General features: G+C 54.2%; 1 protein-coding gene across 2 annotated transcripts; it reads left to right on the plus strand.

The window, feature by feature from the left end:
• Nucleotides 1-756: 756 nt before the first annotated feature.
• ASIC1 (acid sensing ion channel subunit 1) lies at nt 757-22,792 on the plus strand. 2 transcript variants are annotated; one of them, XM_032593969.1, is made up of 11 exons: nt 757-1,134; nt 1,760-1,955; nt 18,621-18,771; nt 19,387-19,514; nt 19,797-19,947; nt 20,328-20,384; nt 20,855-21,008; nt 21,448-21,539; nt 22,039-22,118; nt 22,207-22,311; nt 22,472-22,792. In XM_032593969.1, the coding sequence occupies exons 1-11, from the start codon at nt 773-775 to the stop codon at nt 22,574-22,576; spliced, it is 1,581 nt and encodes a 526-aa protein (XP_032449860.1). In that variant the 5' UTR covers nt 757-772; the 3' UTR covers nt 22,577-22,792. The 2 variants fall into 2 exon arrangements, with proteins under 2 accessions (XP_032449860.1, XP_030178420.1); XM_030322560.1 differs by lacking the exons at nt 757-1,134; nt 1,760-1,955 and adding an exon at nt 15,294-15,947.
• The last annotated feature ends 783 nt before the right edge of the window (nt 22,793-23,575 follow it).

A 23,575-nucleotide genomic window follows, 5' to 3' on the forward strand; every position in this document is an offset into this window, starting at 1 on the left:
GCTGCTGGGGCGGCTCGGTGGCTGGGGAGGGGGGCGGGGGCCGAGCAGGGGATCTGGCTGCGTCGAGAAGCTGGACTGGTGGGGGGGTTGCGTCCGGGGCGGGGACAGCTAGCTGTCATAGGGAACCGTGCCCCCCCCCCATGCATCCACCTCCGGCTGCCCTCCACCCCCCACCCCAAATAGACACACACATAGCCTGCGCGGTTAGGAGAACTGGAGACGCCCGCAGGTGAGGACTCGGGCTGGGCCCCTCCCCACCTCGCGGGGCGGGGGGGTGGTTAGCCCAGGTTTAGCTCAGCCAGATGAAAGCTCAGTCCTGGGGACACCCTTGGCCAGGAGCTCCTGACCCTGGGTTCTGTCCATCTGGGGGAGTTTTCGTCTCTAGGATGGGGTGGACATTCCTGTCCCAGAGTGACCCCACATCTGGAGGGAACTCCTGTGCCTGCCTGTGGAAATATTGGGACTTCCCTCTCGCCCTCCAATGACTATATCTGGGGTCTCCCCTGGCCTGGGAAGCTTTCCTGGGAGGGCATTCTCTTGGCCTGAGCTGACCCCTGTGCCCCCGCATTTGGAGGAACCCTCTTCTACGAGTGTGTCCCTTGGCCGGCCACCTCTGGGCTCACACACAGAGGGAAGTCTCCTGCCCCAGGGGCAGTGACCTCTGGTGACGGGGATTCCGAATGGGCACACGTGCAGGGCCCCCCAGGTGTACTCTCATCTCAGGACAATAACAGCCTCCCCACCCCCCTTCCCCAGGACCCCCTCGGCCAGGATGGAACTGAAGGCCGAGGAGGAAGAGGTGGGTGGCGTCCAGCCGGTGAGCATCCAGGCCTTCGCCAGCAGCTCCACGCTGCACGGCCTGGCCCACATCTTCTCCTACGAACGGCTGTCTCTGAAGCGGGCGCTCTGGGCCCTGTGCTTCCTGGGCTCGCTGGCTGTGCTGCTGTGTGTGTGCACCGAGCGAGTGCAGTACTACTTCCACTACCACCACGTCACCAAGCTCGATGAGGTGGCTGCCTCCCAGCTCACCTTCCCCGCCGTCACGCTGTGCAATCTCAACGAGTTCCGCTTCAGCCAAGTCTCCAAGAATGACCTGTACCACGCTGGGGAGCTGCTGGCCCTGCTCAACAACAGGTGGGCGGCTCCCACCCATCCGCTAGCGCTAGCCGGGCTCCTTGGAGTTGCATGCATCCCAGCTCCCGGATACCCCTATCAGGGGGCTCGCCTCTCCAAACCTGCTGTAAAGCCCGGACAACCCTGTCCTCTAGGCCCCCCAAGCCTGCCACTCACAGCAAAGGAATTGGGGTGCTGCTGAGCACGCAGTTGAGGGAGCCCAACCTCTGATCCCAGCATAGTCCCAAACAGCTCTGCCCCTACCCAGCCTGAGCTGTGAGACATTAGCACCTTCTCTGGAATGACCTCTGCCACCCTCCTGCTGCTGCGTCTTGATCTTCTCCTCTATCTTTAAAGGGTAGGGACTGTAGTATAAAGATAGTTCCTGCCTTGATGTCTCTGCCCACCTCTCCCTTACCCATGCGGCCACGGCAGATCCTACTGTCTTCTCAGACCCCGGGGTTCAGGTCCTCTGGACACACCCAGCTCTCCTGTGCCTATGCCCAGGCCTGCTTCCCAGGGCTGATTGCTACCCTCCTCCCTCCCCCCCCCCCCCACCGAGGTTGGGTATGGGACACCGGAGGCCCAGTGGAGGGATGAATGGAAGGTCATGCTGATCCATGCGCTGCTCACCCCTGGGCTCCAGGTATGAGATACCGGACACACAGATGGCAGATGAAAAGCAGCTGGAGATACTGCAGGACAAGGCCAACTTCCGCAGCTTCAAGCCCAAGCCCTTCAACATGCGGGAATTCTATGACCGTGCAGGGCACGACATTCGAGACATGCTGCTCTCCTGCCACTTCCGGGGGGAGGTCTGCAGCGCTGAAGACTTCAAGGTGGTGAGTGAGTCCCCTGGTGTGGGGCATGAGTCAGCCCTGCCCCCAGAGGAGGAGGTTAGGAGCCGAGGGCCTCTCATCAAGCTTGCTACTCTGGGAGAGGAAGCTGTGGGTCCCTGGGGTTTGCTTCTGTCCGAACGGGACTTAGTTCAGCACAGGGGCACGTGTGCTCTGTGTGAGGGCCTGAGCATCACCTTGTGTCCACGATGGCAGAAAAGAGGGCCCACAGTGCATAACACACATCAGGCTGACACACGCACTCATACACACACACACACACACACACACACACACACGCCCTGGCATGGCTTTGACCTCACAGCTTACTGTGTGGGCTGCAGGTGTCAGAGCTGGACATGGTGGTGGGTAAGCCTTATTATTTGAAATGAAGTCTGAGGACTATCACCTGGGAGCTTGAAAGAACTGCAGGACTTAGCTACTCCACTTCCCCTGACCAACTGAATCAGAATTTGCATTTTAGCAGGTGATTTGGACTTAAGTTTGGGAAGCACTGAAAAAACTGGGAAGTAAGGGAAGCTTTCTCTTAAATAGCCAGACAGGTAATTCTCTCTGTGCCACCCCTGTCCACACACACACACACACACACGCACACGCACATGCACACACACGCATACACATGCACATACTGTCCGATCGGGTTCCCCCTTTGCCAGCAAGACCCACAGAGCCAGGGTCTGAGGAAGGAGAGATTATTTGGGGTACACAGTCATGGCTGAACTGGAAGTTCCCTTTGCTTTTTTTTTTTTCATCCCTTTGCTCGTTACAATGGAGATGCCCCCACAGACACACACACACCACTCCCCACAGATGGGGCTGCCTCAAAGCCAGCATCCCAAGGAGGGTTAGGGGAACTGACTTGCATCTCATGTGCCAGGTAATCCTGGGCAAGTCCTATAGATTCCTGAGCGGTTACAACCAGACAGGCTGGAAAGGGCCCAGAGGACCTGGAGCCATGTGTGAAAAATAACACCAGATGAGAGAACGATGCTTATAACCCTTCAGAATGCTTTGTAGGCTGTCCTTCAATCCCCTGGATAAACAGCCACATTATCTCTATTTTACAAATGCACAAACTGAGGCACAGAGAGGTAGAATGAGTTGCCTGAGTTCACGTAGTTGGTTAGTGACAGATTCAGGATTAGAACTCATGTCTCATTAAGTTCCAATGAAGTGTACTCTTTGTTAGTATTGTTGGCCCTGGAGTCATTGTATCCATTTCCAATCCTGATCATTGCTCTTTGAAAACCCAGCCTCCCCTAGGACCCCCTTGCTATCCATGCCTGCCCCCAATTCTCCGCTCTCAGATATTCCCTTTTCTTCCTGCCCGTTTCCCCCCCTCCTTGCCTGCTTCCTCCCAGCATTATGGGAGCATGAACTGCATTTGCTTGTGTAGAAATGTTGGAGCTGTGGCCATGCTTGTTTTCTCCTGCTGAGGTTACACAAGGATTCCCAATTTCCTTACGCCCTGCTCTGCCGACCAGCTTCATGTGCCTTTGTCAATCCTGCCGGACAAAGGTTGCAGGACTACACTCCTTGCCGAGCCAAGCTAACGGGGAGCCTAGAATGGCGCGTTAACCACTTCCCTCTTTCCTTCCTCGAAACAGGAAAGTCCTGGATTCTCCAGAGCCTGAGACCAAAGGGTTCCCGGGCTCACCAACTGTATATACATGGGTGGTAGAAGCAGGCGAAGGTAGAAGAAGTAAGGCAGAGCCTTCCTCTGTAACATACCCAGTGTACAGGCAGAAGGGACCAGCAAGAAAGAGAAAACCCATTAGCTTGAATGGCTTGTAATTCTGGACGGTGGGCAGAATACTTGGCTCAACCCAAGAAGGTGTAAAGCGGCGGTTTAATTAGTCCATAGAAAGTGTTCAGTTGAGGCTCCATTTGTCCCTCATGCCCAGAAAGATTCCAAGTGGTGATGCCGAGACATGTTCGGTTCGTGAAATTGGAGATACTGAATTGTGATCGGTCCATGTTATCTGAGGGAACAATTCTAAGTAGACAGATGGACATATGACTGGTTCACAAAGCTCTGGAACAATCTGAGTTCTTCCTCTTGCTTGGGGTTGGGGTAAGGGGTGACACAAGAACTAGTAACCTGCAGACCCAGCACTGGCACCTCTTGGTTCTGGGTCGCCAGGGAAGACTAGGTTTTGGATGTTTCTGAGCTCATGTCAAAGACCTGACCCTGAATCTGGCCGCACCCAAACCTCTCAACCCCTCCTTCCACCCTCTCGCATAGACCTCCCTGCCCGCCTCTTTCCCTGTCAGGAACTATACCACTTCCGCCAATAGGGATGTTACTACACACATGGGAGTTTGGTTGTGAATCCATGTCTGACATCTCCCCAGTGGAAAGGAAGGGCTCAGGCCCTCTCCTCCAGCTCCCTGGTACTAAGGGGCACAGACACTCCTTGCCTGATGCTCCACCTTCTCTCTCTTCTTCTTTGGTCTAATAGTTAACATCTGCCTCTCCATCCTTGCCATTCTCTGCTAGGCCAAGAGGTATGTACTTAGCCCCTGGACAGACAGGGCACTGACAGAAAGCATTTGCCTATTGGGTCAGAGCTCCGGAGAGACAGCCCTGGCATCTTCTGCTGCCTTGAAACAGAGGTTCTAACTAGGAATCCAAGCCCTGGCTCACAGTTTTTGCAAAATATAGCGTGCAGAGGTACATGTGAATTCCTCTCCTGGTTTCCAAGGGCAAAGCTTATCCAACAGTGAGAACCTTGCTCATGGGGGACAGTTCAGGGGGCATAGGAAGGGCATATTCTGGTCCCTCAAAGACCCCAGCTTCTCCAGCAGGGGTCTGCAGTGATAAGTGTTTCCCCCAGACGTGCTTCTGAATCCAGCTCAACCGTAGGGGATGGACTGGCGGTCACGGAGTGTTTGGCTGGGTCCATCCCCCAGCCGTAGCTGAGTCGGCTTTGGAGAGTAGGAATACATTTGGGGAACCTGGGCTAAATCTGGGAGACACTGATTTGGAAACTCTTTGGGACTGAAGAGGCAGAGGGCAGAGGGTAGACATTAGCGGCTCTCTCCTGAGCTACCATAAGAGCAACCAGAGACCCACTCTCAAGGACCCTGTCTTCCCTGTCCACTTCTTTTCCTTTGAGGTGGGGTGCTTCGTTGCCAGGGCAACAGGGTCTGAGGCTCCGCTCTCTCCCACCCCAGCTCGAGGCCAGCCAGGCCACGGCAGGGCAGGGGTTCCGTGGAGGGGGACCAGGGGCGCAGCTGTCTGCCAGTGTCTGGGTGGGGGCCGGAGGGAGTGAGCACAGTCGCAGCTGGTGCCAGCCTCCAGCTGCACCTTATCTGTCCCTGGCAGTGGGAGCGCCTGTGTGGCTGGAATGCTGAACAGCACCAGGGGAGGGGGCTGGCAGATGGCTGCCCAGTCAGCCCTATGCCACCCCCCTCCTCCAGCTGAGACCCAGAGCCTTTGCCTGGGGGAGAGAGAGTGGGGAATTCATTTCTGGACCCTGGAAGAGAAGGAAGGGGAGGGCAGAAAATGGAAATCCTTGGGGTGGGTATGCAGTGGAGATAGTATTCTCTCTCAGGTGGGGGTGGAATTGGGGGATAAGGGATTGAGGTGCCTACAGGAGTCCCCCCCCCCCGCCAGGACCCAGAGGCACAGAAATCCCCCTAAGATTCTGGAAGGGGACAGGACTCTTCTGGATCACCTAGAGGGGTAAGAAGCAGATACAAGAAGTGGGTGTAGGTGGGTGATCCTGGGACCTGGAGAGGGGAGGGAGCACCCATCTTATAGCAAGCTGAGCCGGGGTGCAGGTCCCAGAGAGAGCCAGGGCTAGCATGGGAGCATCCTTATCCCCGACTTGGCTCTGCCCCTTCACTGACACCCCTCACACCCACACGCCCTGGCTTGCCTCATCCCCCTCCCACCGCATAGCAGCTCAGACCAGCTCAGACCTCACTGAGTCTGTTCCCTCCAGCTAGCAGGGAACAGAGGCTGCTGAGGGGAAAAGCTGCCCAGACTGCTACATAGAGAGCAGGGTCCTGAGCAACCCTGCCCGGGGGCAAAGGCCCAGTGGTCTTTGTTGGGGTGGGGGGGGGAGGCGGTTAACGGGGAGCATGCACAGATTGCAGAGGGACCGGAGAGGCGGGGAAGTTAACTTTGGAGGAGGGCATTCCTTCCAGCCTTATCCTTCTCTCCCTCCCTCCCTCCCTCAGAAGTGCCTGAGGTTGGAGGGAGGAGACGGGAGTAGAGCCAGGTGCAAGAATCCCGGGGACCCTGGTTGGGGTTTCTCCCTCTCTTTCCGTCTCTCTCTCACAAACATCCTTTGGATAACGTAGTTTCCTCTCTCACCTCCTCTCCCTGTCCTTTCTTCCTCCCCTGCCATTCTTGACTCCACCCCTCTCCCAGCTAAGAGGCTACTCTAAGTTAATTGATCTCTCGGCTGTTGGCTAAAGTAATAGGGAATTGATGTAAGTAACTAAGTGCCTCTGGGGGCAGAGTCGGAAGTGCAGGGGTGGAGGGAGCACCTCCAAGCCTTGGGCCTTTCTCCTGCCCCAGCCTGCAGAAAACTCAAAGGTATGGTCGCTGCTGCACCTGGTATGCATCCATCTGGGAAGCAGAGGGAGGCCTGCAGGGAGGTCCCATTTCTGCTGCGGGTGGAGGTTGCTTCTGAGCATGCTTCAACTTTGGTTCATACTGTGACAGAGCCCCTTCTAAGGGCCAGGCCCCATGCTGGGTGCCAGAGACCCAGTCCCTGCCCTCAGGGAGCTGGGAGTTAAGTGTGGTACCCAGAGAGGCTCAGAGCCTAGAGAGTGGCGACAGTGACAAAGGAAGCCTCAGGGAACAGGGAGTAATGTGACTGGTACCAGAGGACCCTCGACATCTGGGTGGAGTCCTTCCAATCTCCCCAGGCCAGCTCAGCTATTCAGAAACTCTAGGGTTTTTGTTTTTTTTTTAATGTTTATTTATTTATTCTTGAGAGAGAGAGAGAGAGCAAGCAGGGGAGGGGCAGAGACAGAGAGAGGGAGAGAATCCCAAGCAGGCTCCATCTGGTCTGTCAGCACAGAGCCTCACGCGGGGCTCCAATCCACGAACTGTGAGATCATGACCTGAGCTGAAGTCAGATGCTTAACTGATTGAGCCACTCAGGCACCCGAGAAACTCCACTTTCATAGAATGTGTGGTGACTCTCCACCCCCACCCCCCACCCGCTGCCATCCTCCCCCAGCAGATGCACAGCTCCCTGCTCTCCAGCAGGGGTCATTGTCTGCCTCCAGCCAGGCACCCTAGGCACAAGCCTGCCCTCCCGGTAGGTCTGAGGTGGCTGCTCCAGGAACTTCTACCCTCTGGCTGAGAACCTCCCAGTCAGGACTCCTGTGTGAGGATTCTGGGAGGCCAAACTGGGAAGCAGACAGCAAGAATGAGAAGTGATGCCTAGTTCTGGCAGAGGGCGAGGCTGGGCATGGGGACCCCTGGGTTCTATTTTAGGCATAGTTTCATCTGGCTTCACTTCTTAGCTTCTAGGCCCAATTTCCTGTGAGGAAAGGGGGCTCTAAGGAGTTTGCTAAATTCTTCTTTGCCTGGGGGCAGCCCCTCCCTCAGCCTCTGGGACTCTCTAGCTAAGCCCATGCTGGCCCATGTGTGGAATGGATGTATGGTACTGACTTTTCTGGACACATGGATCAGACATCTTGTGGGAAAAAAAATTATATATATGTTTTCATTTATTTTTGAGAGAGAGAGTGTGTGTGAGCAGGGGAGGGGCAGGGAGACGGGGAGACAGAGGATCCAAAGCAGGCTCTGTGCTGACAGCAATGAGCCTGATGTGGGGCTCAGACTCACAAACCGTGAGATTATGACCTGAGCTGAAGTCAGACGCTCAACCCCCTGAGCCACCCAGGTGCCCCTTCCTTGTGGAAAATGTTAAAACGAGCACAAAAAGGCTGTGTATTCACCTTGAGGGAAGTTCCCTTAAGAAACTCTAAGGACAGAGACTCTGGCATCCCAGGTTTTCTAAGGCCACCCCCCAGGGAAAGGGAGGACAAATTGTGATTTTTCTGAGCTACTATGAGTTCTTGGAAAGAAAACCCTTTCTCACCCTTCTCATCTGCACCTCCTTGATGTGGCTGCAGTCCCGGGGGCCCTGGGAAGTGGGGCTGTGTAGCTTAGTGCTGTGTGTCTCTAATCAGTATGTCACATCATCGGGCCAGGCTGGGGACATTCCTAGGGGTGAGACGGCTGCAGTGGCCTTGACCGTGAATAGCAGTCAACTCAGCCTTCCTAATGACACATTCGCTGCATGTGGGCCCCAAGTGGGCAAGCACACATGTGCACCTCCGTGGTGGGGTCTGAGGATGAGAGAATGGGGATGTAGATTAGGTGAGGTGGACGTGTGTGGATGCACATGGGGGCACACGCCGCTCAGTGTGGTTGTGGGAGGGAGCTTGTGTGCAGGCAAACCTCTGGTTGCATGCAGAGCACATAGCAGCAAAATTAATCATCTCTTCCAGTCGAGCTTTGCAATATACAAACTCCCTTTGCTTTAGCTCATGGTCCTCAATTCTGGGAGGCAGGAAGATATTAATATCTTCACTTGAAAGATGAGGAAACTGAGGCTCAGGGATGTTAGGTGACTTGTCTGAGGTCACATAGCCAGTGAATGCCAGAGTGGGACCTTGACTTCAGATCTTCTAGATCCAGGTTCTTTGTGTGTGACTGTAGGAGCAGATGTGTGGAGCAGGGTGGTGGGGGGAGGAGGGTGTCTGGCTTCCCAGCTTGCCGTGTTCTCTAAAGAAGCAGGAGGCAGGAAGGAAAAGGGTACAAAGGAGAAGGAGCCCCAGACTCAGGTTGGCCACACCAAGTCTCTTGATTCCTCTGCCTTTTCATTGCACCACCTGGCCAAATCCCGACCTTAGCAGATAGACCCACCACTGGCTTTCCTCAGGGTGGCTCTAGGGCAACCAAGCTCTACCGGAGGAAGTCACACAATAGGCCAGCTTGAAATCACCTTGTGCCCATGATCAATATCCTGAAATGGGCCTGCTGTGCCACCTGGCAGCCCCATTGTATTTTCCTGGTCACCTCGCTCTTCCCAATGACTACTGCAGACTTCTCCACTCATCTCAAACAGCCGCCCTTCCTAGCCGCCCCACTCACCCTCAGCAGATGACCTTGCCTCCTGCTCCACAGAGAAGATACAAGCCTCAGAAGATAGAAGCCTCAGCCAAGAACTCGCCCTTCCTTTGGGCAGCGATCCCCAGAGGGGAGCATTCCTCTTATCTAGGCTGAAAATCTCAACCTATTCTTTCCATCTGATCTCCTACCTATATAGGAATTTTACCCTAAAGATTTTGCCTCTCCTTCTACACTTGGTCTCTGCCTCTCCAGTGGAACCTACCTACTGACACTGAAACATGCTTATGATTCTCCCATCTAGAAATACATAGCTAAAACGACAGCTATCATTTATTGAGCACTTGCTATGTATCAGGGTTGAGGTTAAGATAAAAACCAAAACCAAAGGTCTCTCGACTCCACAGCTCCCTCCAGCTCCAGCTCGCACACTATCTCTCTGCTTCCTTTCACAGAAAAAATTGTGAAAAGTGATGTATATATTCCACTGTCTCCATTTCCTCATCTCAAACTCCCTCTTCAATCTGCTTCAGGCTGCCATCTGCCTGCCCCCAGCACTCCACCAAAATGGTTCTAGCTGCGGCCACCAGGGACCTCCATGTGGCCAGATCCTGCAAACGTTCTTTATCCTTACTCTCTCAATAACATTCAAAAATGGTTGACCACCTCCTCTTTTTAAAACCGTTCTGTCCTGACACCCACACACTCTCGATTTTCCTCCTTTGTCTAGTTCCTCCTTCTCTGTCTCATTGCCAGTTCATTCTCTTTAACTTGGCTGTTCAATGTCAGCACTACTCAAGTCTCAATCCCAAGCTTTTCTCTTTTTACAAATCATGAGGGCACAATTTAATGGTGCAACTTGATGAATTTTTCATTAGTACATTTTTACATTGGTGTATCTTTTTTTTACATATAAGATTTTATTTTTAAGTAATCTCTACACCCAGTGTGGGGCCCAAACCCATGACCTTGAGATCAAGAGTCACATGCCCTACCCACGCTAGCCAGGTGCCCCTGCATTGGTGTATCTCACAATGTTATATTTTACGTATTACATCAGTATGTACTTACGTTGGCATAAAAGTGTAAAACATTTCCAGCACCTTAGAAAGTTCCTTTAGGCCCTTTCCTAGTCAATACTGTCCCATAAGAGTTAACCATTATTCTGACTTCTGTCGGGACAGACAAGTCCCACCTGTTCTTGACGTTCCTAGAGTATATGTATCCTCCATACACACTTTTGTGCTTGTCTTCTTTTGCTTTTGATTTTGTCTGTGAGATTATCTTGTTTGGTGTGGTGGTAGTTAGCTCTTTGTCAATGCTGTGTTGTATCTCATTATATAAATATACCAAGATGTGTTTATCCATTCTACTCTTGCTAGACATTTGGGTTGCTATTAGTTTTTTGGCTATTATAAGTAAAGCTACCATGAACATTCTTGTTTATGTTTTCTGCTTGCCATAGGTACTCATTTCTTGGGTATATAACTAGGAGCTGTGGTTAAGTCACAGGTTGGGATTCTGTTTAGCTTCAGTGGATATTGACAAATCAGGCTTGTTTGCTCTTTCTTTCTTTCTTTCTTTCTTTCTTTCTTTCACTTTCTATTCTATTCTTGGGCCATCTCATCTTCACGCATGACTTCAGTCAGCATCTATACACCAGCGAGTGCCAGATGTATGCCTCAGTCTAGCTCTCTCCTCTCAGCCTCAGCACCAGTGACCAATCTCCCACTTCACATCTCTACTTGGATGTCCCCAAGGCTCCAAAAACCCAGCATGTGCAAAGCCAAATTCATCATCTTATCTCCCAAACTAGTCCTTGCCTTGTGTTCTGGCCTAGCGAGCCACCCCACCATACAGCCACTTATGCAGACTAGAAATCATCCCTGACACTCCCATCTCCCTCACCGCCCTTAATCAGACCTGCCATTGTTGCCTCCCAAATATCCCTACCCTACTACCCTATACCAAGCCAGCCCACTACTCACCGTCTTACCTAGACCCTGAAATCGTTTCCTAACAGGTCTTCCAGCATCCCCTCTGGCCACTCCAGAGTCCTTTCTTCAAAACACTGCTCTGATCACTTGAAATTCTCCCACGGTGTGCCTCCCATTGTCCTTGGACCAGAATCTTTGCTGTGGCCTTCAAAGCCCTGAGAGGTCTGGGTCCTGCATGTTCCTCCAGCCTGTTCTTACCCTGCCCTGGCTTTCCAACTACATCCTCCTCTGCTCAGCTCTCTCCTTCCGTGGTCTTCAGGGCCTTTGCATGACTCTGCTCTCTAGAATACTCTTTCCCCCTGCCTCCCCCCCACCCCCATGCAGACCTTTACCTAATTATGCCTCCTTATTCTTTAGATTGCAATTAAAACATCACTTCCTCAGAGAAACTTGCTTTGATTCCCAAGGCTGGGTCAGATCTCCCTGTCATTCACTCCCATAGAGCATATTATTTTTTTCATAGCACTTATCGTAGTTTGCGATTAAACATTTAGTTTTGCAATTTTTAGAAAATGGTGTCTGTCTCCCCCATCAGACAGTAAGTTCCACAAGGGCAAGATCCTGGTCCTTTATATATTCTTTTTTTTTTTAAGTTTATTTATTTTGAGAGAAAGAGAGGGAATGGGGGAGGGGCAGAGAGAGAGGGAGAGAGAGAGAATTCCAAGGAGGCTCTGCCCTGTCAGCATGGAGCCTGATGTGGGGCTCAATCTCACGAACTGTGAGCTCATGACCTGAACTGAAACCAAGACTCAGTTGCTTAACCGACTGAGCCACCCAGGTGCCCCTATGTATTCTTCATGTGTCCTCAGTATGTAGATACTCAGTAAATATTTGATGAATAAATGAAAGAATGAAGAAGGAGGAAGGGATTTGGAGGGGGATGATCTAATCCTAGTCTCATGCCCATTACTTGCTCTCCATGAAACTTGAACAGATCATTGTGCCTCAGTTTCCTCATTTGTCGGGGGGGGGGTGAAGTTACTCAAACCTGCTTAATTCACTAGGTTGTATAAGGATCCCATGAGATATTAATTGAAGAGCATGAAACATTGTACAGATGTTGAGGGCGAGGGAGTTTAGAAAGACATGTGGAGAAAGTCAGAAACCGCTGAGTCGCCACACACAGCTTAAGAGCGGTGCTGGGTAGGGAATGACACAGGGAAGGGTTGCATCCTTGGACAGAGGGTTCAGAATCGAGTGCCGCCCTACCTGCGTTCTGCTTGGCCACTTCTCCTGGGGCCTCTGTGTGTGCTTGGGGGTGGGGGGGGGCGGTCTGTGTGTGCTGCTTGATACTTTCCTTACCTCCCATTACTGTGAAAATTTTGGATTTGTCTACTGGAACAAGATGTGGTAGCAGAGAATGTTAGAGGATGGAGGAGGGAAGAAATGTGGTTGGTGTGTGTGTGTGTGTGTGTGTGTGTGTGTGTGTGTCTTTGTTGCCCCACAAGGCAGCTGTGTGTAGTGATGTGTAGGTGTGCAGTGTGGGTCTTTGTGTTGGTGTGGGGGAAGAAGTGTCCTGCCATGCTGGATTTGCCGTCCTCTGAAGCTGCTGTGTGTGCGCGTGCCCTTCTCTCTAGTGAAGCCTCGTGGTGGAAGTGTCTGTCCCCTGTCTTGGTGTCTTCCCTCTGGAAGTCTAACCTACCTCTCCGGCCAGAAGTCTGAAGGAGGGGAACAATGCCCTCTAGTGGGTGTGGAACGCACGGGCAGCTGTGGCTTCCCCGCCCTCACCCCAGGCCTAGAACTTACCTCTGAAACACACATCCTGAGGACAGGCAAAGCCTTCTAGAAGCTGAGGTCTGGGAGGGGGGTGCCCAGGTGGAGAAAATGCACACGGGACCAGAAACAGAAAAGGAACCCATGAATTCATACAGAAGAAGCCTGAGGACCACAGTCAAAGGGGGTTGGGGGGCAGTAATCTTTCTTCTCATCTCTTGAGTGACCTCTCTGGTTGCCCTGGGTGTTCCTGGTCTTCTTGGTTCTAGTTTCTTAACATGGTCCCTGGGTCTTGCTCTTTCATTTTCACGGTCTCTGTCTTCAAGAAGCTGTTGGTCACTGCTCATGCCTGAAGGGGCTTGAGCAGATTTGGACCCCTCATTCTGTGTCCTGAGTGGGTACTAACTTTGTCCTGTGCAATCAGGGAAGGCTTCTTGGAGGAAGTAACATGTGAGTAAGGTCTTGAAAAATGAGTAGAAATTCTCCAGATGGAGTCCAGGGAAGGCATGGAGCTGTGGATGAGCCTTGTGTGTATGCAGAATGGGAGAAGGGTATGGTGGCTAGGCACTAGACTGCTGTGGAAGGTTGGGGAAGGGAGGCTGGAAGGTAAGTTGCAAAGGCCTCATAGCTCCTCTTGCGATGGAGGCGATTTCACCAAGAGGCACTGGGGCGTGAAGGTCTCTATGCAGGAGAATGGTCAGAATTATATAAGGTGGGGAGAAACTACTGGGAGGCAGGGGATTGGGGAGAGCAGTTGGAAAGCCATTGTTTAGGCAGAAGAGGTGGAGGCCAGTCTGAGGGCAATGGTGAAAGATGGAGATGGGCCAGAGCTCAAACACCGCTCTTCTTCTGGGGCCTCTGTGTCCCTGGCAGCAAAGCTGAGGCCAAAGGTCCTATATTAGTCAGTTCTGCTGGCATCTGGCACCCTGCCTCCAATCTCCAACACACTCCAGGGTCTCTGCATGGAAACAGAGAAGGGAAGAGGTGTGGGAGCAGGGAGGGGGGGGAGAAAAGGAGGGGGAAGGAGGTCTGAGGCTGTGTGATGGTTAAGGAAGGGCAAGGCCCAGTAGACTCATCTGACCTCCACTGCTTACCTCTGGTCCTGCAAAGGAAGGGTTAACAGGCTTCCCCTCTCTCCCTCCCTTCCACTCCTCCCCTCAGGTCACCTTCTAGGCCCTAGAGACTTGGCTTGTGGCTCAAGTTCCTCGATCATTGGCCCTGAGTAATCAGAGCGCACAGAGGGGCCAGGGGCCTGGGGGCAGAGAATGGTAAACTGGGGGCAAGTCTCAGAGACTGAGCAGCCAGGGGTATGTATGAGGCTGAGGGTTTGGGGAACACCCCGAGTTGGTTCCTGACACTCTCCACCTGACCTAGCAGTGTTCTCTGATCTCAATTTCTTCCACCTACCAGACAGAATTCCTCGAACTCCTCTCCTGGACGTTGAGGGGTGGGCAAGCTGGGAGGGGGAGTGGTGGTCTGCCAGGAAGCTTTTCAGCTGCAAGAGACAGGGTCCTTCCCCCCACTGGTGCCGGGAACTGGCCATAAATGAGTCTGTGGTCAGTGAGAGACCTCTGCTAATGGAACCTGGGCTGCCCCCCAAGCCACAGAAAGGAAAGGTGGAGGAGGGGAAAGTGACCTAAGTGTTGCTCAGCACAGGGGAGGGTGAGGACTTGAAGCTGAGCCAGAATCAGGGGAGGCAGGGGAGGATAAATGGGGTCAGGGACTGGCGGGAGGGAAATTGGAGGTCAAGGCAATGATTACAGGGGAATTAAGGGTTCAGGAAGTAACAGGGTAAATTGGGGTCAGGGCAGTGACTGAAAGGGAACTGGGGTCTTATGTGTGTATTGGGAGATGATGGGGGTATATGGTAAGTGAAATAATTGGGAGGATTATGGATCAGGGGGAGTCATGGAGGAATTAGAGGTCTGAGAGAGCCGAGAGTGCAGAGGCTCTGATACCTCAGGGAAATGGCTGCACCAGGTGAGAATGGGGGCGAGGACCCAGACTTGGGACAGGAAGACCAAGGGAGATGCTGAGGAACCGATGGGATGGTGATAGGGAGCTTGAATGTCATGGGGGAGGGGCAGGGACTGTGGCTCTGGGCTGTGGGAGCAAAGGAATCTGCTAGGTCCCATCTCACCTGGAGCCCCTAGGCTTGTCTAGGGTTTCCACTGTCTTCAACCCCCTCTGTCCTGCTGGAGCTGGTGACAGGAAAGGGGCTCCCTCCCCTCCATCAGCCTCCCTTTCCCACCGCCATCCATTATTCATCAGCCCAGAGGCCCGCCCAGTGGCAGAGCAGGCAGGTCCTCCTCCCCACGCCCCGCCCAGTCTCAGCCCCATCTCAGCCACACTGCCACGAAGGCCCTGGCAGAGAAGGACAGCTGGCTGGCGGGGCGGAGGAGACCTGGCAGAAGGTCTGGGTGGCTGGCTCTGCCGGACCCTGCCTGAGATCACATCTGTCTCTCCCTTCACCTGCCAATCCCCAGTGCCAGGAAGCCCCTGGAGAAGATGCCCATCCAGATCTTCTGCTCTGTGTCATTCTCCTCTGGAGAGGAAGCCCCAGGGCCCTTGGGAGATGTTTGGGGTCCGCACCAGCGGCGGCAGCGGGACAAGTCAGAATCAGAAGAGGAGGAAGAGAAGGAAAAGGAGGCAGTGAGGAAGAAGGCTAGAGAGGGGGATTCGCCCATGGATTTGGTGGCCTTTGCCAACAGCTGCACCCTGCATGGCACCAGCCACATCTTCGTGGAGGGGGGTCCAGGGCCGAGGCAGGCCCTGTGGGCAGTGGCCTTTGTTCTGGCACTGGGTGCCTTCTTGTGCCAGGTAGGGGACCGCGTTGCCTATTACCTCAGCTACCCGCACGTGACTCTGCTAGACGAGGTGGCCACCACGGAGCTGGCCTTCCCGGCGGTCACCCTCTGCAACACTAATGCTGTGCGGCTGTCCCAGCTCAGCTACCCCGACTTGCTCTACCTGGCCCCCATGCTGGGGCTGGATGAAAGTGATGACCCTGGGGTGCCTCTGGCCCCACCGGGGCCTGAGGCCTTCTCTGGGGAGCCCTTTAACCTGCACCGCTTCTACAATCGCTCTTGCCACCGGCTGGAGGACATGCTGCTCTATTGTTCCTACTGCGGGGGGCCCTGTGGCCCTCACAACTTCTCGGTGGTGAGTGGGGGCCCGGGCCGGGCGTAGCACCCTAAGCGTGTCTGACATGGCACACCCTGACTGTCGCCTCCTGGGGCCGGGGCTGGTGACCACCTCCCCTGCCTCACCTGGGCCACCCACACTTTATGACCTGTCTCAGAGAGACCTGGCCAGAGCTTGCCCCGGGAGCCCCAGGGTCTGGAACCGGGCTGCTATTTTCGGGTCTGTGCCGTCCTGCTCTTCCTGTTAGAATCTTGAAATTCATCTGTGCTAGTTGGTAATTAGCGGCTACCCTGAGGCCCCTGGTGTCTCCCTGAATATTCTCCAGCATCTCCAGCCCTTTCCCAGACCTCCCTGCGATCAAGCAGGGCCTAGGACCTTAGTCTGTCTTTGGGGTCAACCTCTGGTCTGATGGTGGGTACCTATTCCTGGCCTTAACAATTTTGACTGTCACCCCTGGACTGGAGCTGGGGCAGGTATAACCTGGTCTCTGGAGGCAGAGAAGAAGAGCATGGAAGGGAGGTGGAGGGGTGGGGACAGCCCCCAACTCCACCCCACCACACCCCTTCTCAGTAATGACCACAGCAGGGATGTCAGTGCATCCTCATGTGGTCTTTCAGTGTTCCTCCTACCGTGTGTGTGTGTGTGTGTGTGTGTGTGTGTGTGTCTGTGTATCTGAGGGAGAACAACAGACCTCCTCTAAATCCTCCCCTTCCCCTCCAGCTCTGAGTGACTAGGGATCCTCTTGCCCAGGGAAGCCTTCAGTGGGAGTCAGCCTCCTGCTTGCCCTCCCACTCTGGAGTTTAGGGTCCTTGCTGAGGCACCAAGTGGCACCCCCTCCCCTCCCCAGTTCAGCTTCCAGTTCTGTCTGGCCCGACTCCTCTCCTGCCCCCTCCAGGTGCCAGATGCCTGGCCTTCCCTTCCCCCACATCTGTCCCTCCATCCTCCACCTCGTCCATAGCGCAGGAGCAGGTGGCTGTCATCAGTGTGTTGTGGACCAACCGCAGACAGGGACCTCGAGGTTTTGGCCACTGGATCTCAGGCGGGCCGGGAAATACAGGAACGTGGGATAACAAAGGGGTCAACTTAGCTGCCTCTGGACCTGAGGGTAGAACACTTCTCACATAGAACCACCAGGTGGCAGCAGCAGTCCGCTGGTCAACCTCACAGCCCTCAGCCCAGGCAGGGCTGGTGCTCTGGGCCACCTGGGGTCCCTCACCTTCCAGATGGAGGGTAGGCGTGGGTGTGCGTCTGGAGCCTGTGACTGAGTGCCACAAAACTTCCTTGTGGGGCTGGGGGATTGGGAGTTGTTGGAGTTCTGTCTCTACTTCATCTCTGGGCCTTACCCACAGAATAGAGGAGAGCACATGTTTTCTTTTCTGAATGGGGGAGGAGGCTGTTTCAGGAAGGGGGAAGGGGACAGGGATTCTATTTCTTAGGAACCTCCACATACCCCCACTGCTCTGGTCTGGCCTAACACTGTCTTTCTCTTTCCCTGGGCTGTGTCTGTAGACCTTCTGACTTGCTTTGTGGACTCTGTCACCATCAAGCAGTAGTCAAAGCATACTCACCCCATTTGTGGGAACCTGGAAACATTCAGGCAAGCAGCAGGGAGAGGGCCATAAGGAATTGGTTCACTCTTCTCTCCGTGTCTGTGTGGTCAGAGCTGTGATAAGGGCTGCTCTGAGGGATGGGCTGGAGAGACTGCCCCCAGGGCTCAGATCTCCTCTGAGGCCCTCATAGTTCTGCACAAACATTTCCAAGCATACCATGCCCTGAATGCTCAGTACCAAATCCTGGGAGAGGAGATGCTGGTGGTTGGGTGAGCATGGTCCTTGGGATGGCAACTAGGTCCGCTTTCAGGTTCTGGTGATGATGGGACAACGATGGACATAAGGGGCTCCTTGCTAGAGAAAACTAAAAAGCTTTGCTTGGTTTGGGGGAAGGATCTCGGGGAGAGCAAGATTTCAGATGCCTGGGGCAAAATCCAGGAAAAGAGAAATCATATCTCAGAAGGCCCCAGGATCTTGGGCCTGAGGAGGGGGCCTCAAGGAGGGAGTCTCAAGGAGGGACCAGGAGTATGGCAGTGACGGGATCCTGGTGATGGAGGTGTATATATGTCAGGGTCCCAGCAGGAAAAAGACTGCCACTCGGATAGTCTAATTGAAAAGACTTGAACAAAGGGTCTATTTACAGAGCTGTGGGCAGAGTTAAGGAAACTCTGCCTGAAGGGGCCTGAGGCACCTAGTGATAGTGGGAAGTTGTCACATACAAGCTAAAGGGGTACAGGGAGGCAGCGGTGCTATGCGGGGAGCCCTCCTGGCAGGGTCTGTCGTTACAGGGTCTAAACCACTGCCAGAACATTTTCAGAGGGGAGAAGGGTGGGAAAGGATGAACACCCGGATCTCTGTCTCCTTCTGCCCTCTGATCCCTTAGTGATAGCTCCCAGTGGCCATCCCGAACCCAGAGCCTGTCCAAGTGACAACGGGGCACGGACAGCACACTCCATCAGGATCAGCTTTCCAGGGCACAGAGCAGGGCAAAGAAGGGCAGCGAATGAGTGAGGAGGAGGACAAATGGAGAATGGGCTACATAGAAGGAATCATTGCTGAGCGGCCGAGGGGTCTGGGGACAGCCCTTGGTAGGTAGGGGGCGCTGCCAGGACTCTCAGGTTCTTCACTCTGCCTTCACCAGGTCTTCACACGGTATGGAAAGTGCTACACATTCAACTCGGGCCGAGATGGGCGTCCACGGCTGAAGACCATGAAGGGTGGGACTGGCAATGGGCTGGAGATCATGCTGGACATCCAGCAGGACGAGTACCTGCCCGTATGGGGAGAGACTGGTATGTCACTTCTCTCTGAGACCCCTTCCCATGGCCCTAGTCATCAGCCTCCACCAGGGGACTCCTGAGCTCTACTGTGGGACCTGAGGCAGGACTTGGGCTCTCCTCCCTTCTTCCTAGCATCTTGCCATCTCCATCTCCGAGTCTACCTGATTGCCACCCTCACAGTTCTCTGGCTCCCCCTTCCTGGCTCAGTTACTCTCCAAGGTAACCAGCCATCCCTTTCCATCAGTGGCCGCCACTCGCTCTATAAATAACTCCCTCTCTTCTTGGGCCGTCTGCCGTTAGTCTGGTCCCAGGGGGCCATGGGGCTGAGAGACATGAGGAGAAGAGAGAAAAGGAGAGGGAGAAATAGATAGTGTCTGGGAAAGAATATGAAACGCCGAGATGCATAGCTGAAGTCAGATAAGAAAAGTATGTAGGTTGCAGGGTTCATCAGGGCAGCATGCAGTTAGCAAACCCAAAAGGATCCTGGGGATGGGCCCCATAGACTAACCCCTCTCCCCGTCCCAGTGTGCACTGTGCTTATTCCTAGGAGAGGTGGCATGACCCCAGCTCTGAAGGAGGTTAGGGAGTCAGAAGCCTTCCCGATACACACCCCCCTCATTCCCATAGATGAGACGTCCTTCGAAGCGGGCATCAAAGTGCAGATCCACAGTCAGGATGAACCTCCCTTCATCGACCAGCTGGGCTTTGGTGTGGCCCCAGGGTTCCAGACCTTTGTGTCCTGCCAGGAGCAGCGGGTGAGAGGACCACGGGAGGCTGGTCCCAGGGTGGGGTGTTGAGGGGTCAAGATGGAGTGGTGGGCAATCAATACAGGAGGGACGGGTGAGCTAGGGTCTGGGTTTCAGTCTGACTAGTGAGAAGCATGAATGAACAGGAATGCTCTGTAAACTCTGAGACCCTCAGAGTCTGCAGAGGGAGAGGGGGCAGGACTCCTGAGTTCTGCATCTTGTCAGACAAGTCCATCAAGGTGACTCGGGGAGAAGTCCCCACACCCCCCAGCTCCCCGGCTCTCCCAGCAGCTCATCTACCTGCCCCCGCCCTGGGGCACCTGCAAAGCTGTTACCATGGACTCGGATTTCTTCGACTCCTACAGCATAACTGCCTGCCGCATCGACTGTGAGACACGCTACCTGGTGGAGAACTGTAACTGTCGCATGGTGCACATGCCAGGTCAGGCCCCAAAGCTCCAGACACAGTCTTGGGGCCCCTCAGCCTGCATTGCCTCTCACCAGCTCCCCATGCATATCAACCACCTGCCAACACGGAAGCAAGATTAACTGGCTTCTCCCCACCACAGTTCTAGCCCCGTCCATATTCCTATGGCTCTTGTCCCTCTGACCTCAATTCCTGACTGTACCCGTCAGAAAGTGTGGAAAGCATCCAAGAGGGGTGTGGACTGTGGGGCGGGTCACCTTCAGGACAGACTGGGGGCTGGCTAGTCCTGCCCTCCCACCCTCTCCTAGTTTCCAGTTTCTAGGCCCTTAATACCACCATCATCAGAAGACCCCTTTAATCTCCATCCTGCACCACTGTCTTTTCTCCTCTGTTAGGGGATGCCCCATACTGCACTCCAGAACAGTACAAGGAGTGTGCGGATCCTGCTCTGGGTGAGCACCCCTGTCCTGGGGTAGTCTGGGGGAAGGAAGGAGCCACGTGCATGGGGGTTTCAGACCAAGTTCCCAGAAGCTTCAGATAACTCCTGGATCAGGCTTCACTTGAACTCTCTCTCCTGTGTCTGACCTCAGCAAGGCTGGGAATGGCATCTCTAGAGGCCCCTGTGAAAAATGAACCGGGCTCACCCGGGAGGGGCCCTCACCCTCTCTCGTCAACACCTCAGCTGGTTGACCCCCAAGGGCCCTGAAGCAGTGAGATACAGGATTATGAAATATCCATGGGGAGGCTGGGTGAGGATCAGCACAGGGTGGGCACAGGGCAGGCAAAGGGCCGAGGCAAAGGACAGGTCAGGTAAAGAGAAGGGGATCCAGGCTTCCTTTGGACAGGGCCAGGATGTTCATGTTGGGAAGGTGCTGGCCGAAGAGCCCCACTCAACTGGTGCCTCTCACCTGGTCGGGCACAGACTTCCTGGTGGAGAAGGACCAGGAATACTGTGTGTGTGAAATGCCCTGCAACCTAACCCGCTATGGCAAGGAGCTGTCCATGGTCAAGATCCCCAGCAAAGCGTCAGCCAAGTACCTGGCCAAGAAGTTCAACAAGTCTGAGCAGTACATAGGGTAAGGGCTCTAACTGTGCAGGGCAGGGCCCTTGGGCTGGGACTGTAAAGGGTATAACGGGGCTTTGAGGGGCCAGCAGACAGGAGGAGGTTGAGATAACAAGGAGAAGGCAACCAAGGAGTCTGGGGTGGGCATGGAGGGCAGATCTAGCTGGAGCAAGCAAAGGAAGCACCTCTCTTTCCTCCTTGCTTCATTCTCTATCTTCATCCGCACTGCTACAACTGGGGTCACTCCACACTTGCCAGTGTGCGGAGTGTCTTTTCATAGGTGCCATCACACTTAATCCTTACAACAATCCTAAAAGGCAGGTACCCCCATCGACATCTCATTTTATGGACATGGAGACAGATTCAAAGAGGATAACTTGCTAAGGTCACCTAGCTAGTAAGGGACAGAGATGTGACTTGAACCTAGGTCTCCTCCCCCAACCCCTTTGCAGGGAGAACATCCTGGTGCTGGACATTTTCTTTGAAGTCCTCAACTATGAGACTATTGAGCAGAAGAAGGCCTATGAAATTGCAGGGCTCCTGGGTGAGCTGCTCATGGCACTGTCCCCTTCCCATGCCATGGGCATGGCGTGACACCCTACTACCCAAAGCAGGCTGCCTACCTCTGTCCCGCAAGTTCCTTCCTCGCCTGCCATCCCCCCGGGTCCTTTCCCCAAACTCTGTTGTCTTGGTATATAGTGGGAGGAGGGGGCTGAACCTTCTCTTAGGGCAAGGTGGTAGAGACAGGCCTGTGGGCATGAAGGGGGGACTCTTTCATAAGCCTTTGAAAATTTACCCGGAAAATGAATGTTGGGGTATTTTGTATTTTCTGAATAACACCTGTTGACTTTAGAAAAGTTTAAAAAAAAATGGAGAAAAGCACGGAGAAGAAAATAAACCCCACCAGAATCGCTTTGCGCTCCTTCTGTGCAAAGGCTGTGGATCTTTTTGCAAATACGACTTAACTGTCCCTGTCCCAGTAAGCTCTGCTGCTTCCAAGGTGTCCTGACACCACTAACCTCCCTGTGCCCCCTCCCCTGCAGGTGACATTGGAGGCCAGATGGGCCTGTTCATTGGGGCCAGCATCCTCACAGTACTGGAACTCTTTGACTACGCCTATGAGGTAATTGTGGGTGGGCCGTGGGGGTGGGGCCACAGGCGCTGCAGGGTTCCGGCCTGCCAAACCACTCACCACCCCACCTCTGTCTCAGGTCATTAAGCACAAGCTGTGCAGAAGAGGAAAGTGCCAGAAGGAGGCCAAAAGGAGCAGCGCGGACAAGGGTGTGGCCCTTAGCCTGGATGACGTCAAAAGACATGTGAGGGAACAAGAGAGGGGTGCCCTCCGGCCCCGCCCCTTCCCCCCCCCCAGCCCCAGGACCACCCCCCTCGCCACCTCTTCTCCTTTGCCTCCCCCGAGCCCCAGCACCACCTGTCGCCCTTCTGATAACCAGTCCCTGTCCTGTGCCGTTCCCCTAGAACCCGTGTGAGAGCCTCCGGGGCCATCCTGCCGGGATGACGTATGCTGCCAACATCCTACCTCACCATCCGGCCCGAGGCACTTTTGAGGACTTTACCTGCTGAGCCCCGCAGGCCACCGTACCAAAGGCCTAGGTGGGGAGGGCTAGGAGAATAAGGGGGCCCTCAGTTGCGCCCCTCCGCATCTGCCCTGGGGACTCACTCCCCCCTCCCAAGGTAGTCCCCCACTCCTGGGCAGTCCTTTCCTCTTGTCTGTGGTGAGGAAGGAGTCTTGACCATAGAGCCCTCTCCCTGCCTCTATCCCGTTCTTTTTATTTTTACTGAAACTAATCTAAAAAAAAAAAAAAACTTTAAAAAAACTAAAAAACTAAAAACTAAAAAGAGAGAATGGGGCAGGTGACCTCAGGCTGCCCCTTTCTGCTCCATGCTGCCTCCCCCAGCTCCCAGCCTGAATTATGTCTGTCTGGCTGTCTGTCATCTGACTGTCCACCTACATTCTGCTGCCACCAGTCACCAAAGCCCCTCCCAGTGGGGGGTGGAGGGGATCCTTGGGGTCTGGAATTTGGCCCCGAATCAGAGAATGTACCTTGAAGGGGAGGGCTAGTTGCGGGGGGGGGGGAGGCTTCCCCAGCCTTAAGAGACCCTCTCAGCCCAGTGTCCCCCCAACCGCAAATTTCCAGGCAAGAACTAAGACCCTAGTCCCCATTCCCACCCCCTTACATGTGAAGTCTCTATCTAGGGAGTTGGGGATGGGAATACCCCGAAGAAGTGGATGATGGGGAGAAGATGTGGCCCTGGTGCTGTAGGCCACATCCTGATACCTACAAGTTCACCCCCACCCCAGAACTGCTGGAGAGAAATCCCAAGAGGTAGCACTCCTCTACTGTCCCATGAAAGATCCAGCTGGTTGGCTTCCAGCTCAGGGAGAGGGACACTGGTGCCTAACCTCACTGGTCCCTCTCCCAGGGGCCCCTGCGGAGGGCCGCATCCATAAATTTTCTTATGGAACTCTCCCAAGTCCTCTCCCCCAACTTCATTTGCTTCTCTCAACAACCTCATCTGCATTTTCTATTTCTATATGATACAGACTCTATATTGCTATAT

Source organism: Lynx canadensis, chromosome B4 (genome assembly GCF_007474595.2).
Source record: "Lynx canadensis isolate LIC74 chromosome B4, mLynCan4.pri.v2, whole genome shotgun sequence".
In the NCBI taxonomy this organism is placed as follows: Eukaryota; Metazoa; Chordata; class Mammalia; order Carnivora; family Felidae; genus Lynx; species Lynx canadensis.

What these genes read in the sequence shown, in the direction of transcription:
- ASIC1 (XM_030322560.1), top strand. Translation starts at nt 15,294, where the DNA reads ATGCCCATCCAGATCTTCTGCTCTGTGTCATTCTCCTCTGGAGAGGAA. An exon ending in AAGTCTGAGCAGTACATAGG is followed by an intron (nt 21,009 to 21,447) that starts GTAAGGGCTCTA and finishes ACCCCTTTGCAG; the next exon opens with GGAGAACATCCTGGTGCTGG. An exon ending in TGGATGACGTCAAAAGACAT is followed by an intron (nt 22,312 to 22,471) that starts GTGAGGGAACAA and finishes CCGTTCCCCTAG; the next exon opens with AACCCGTGTGAGAGCCTCCG.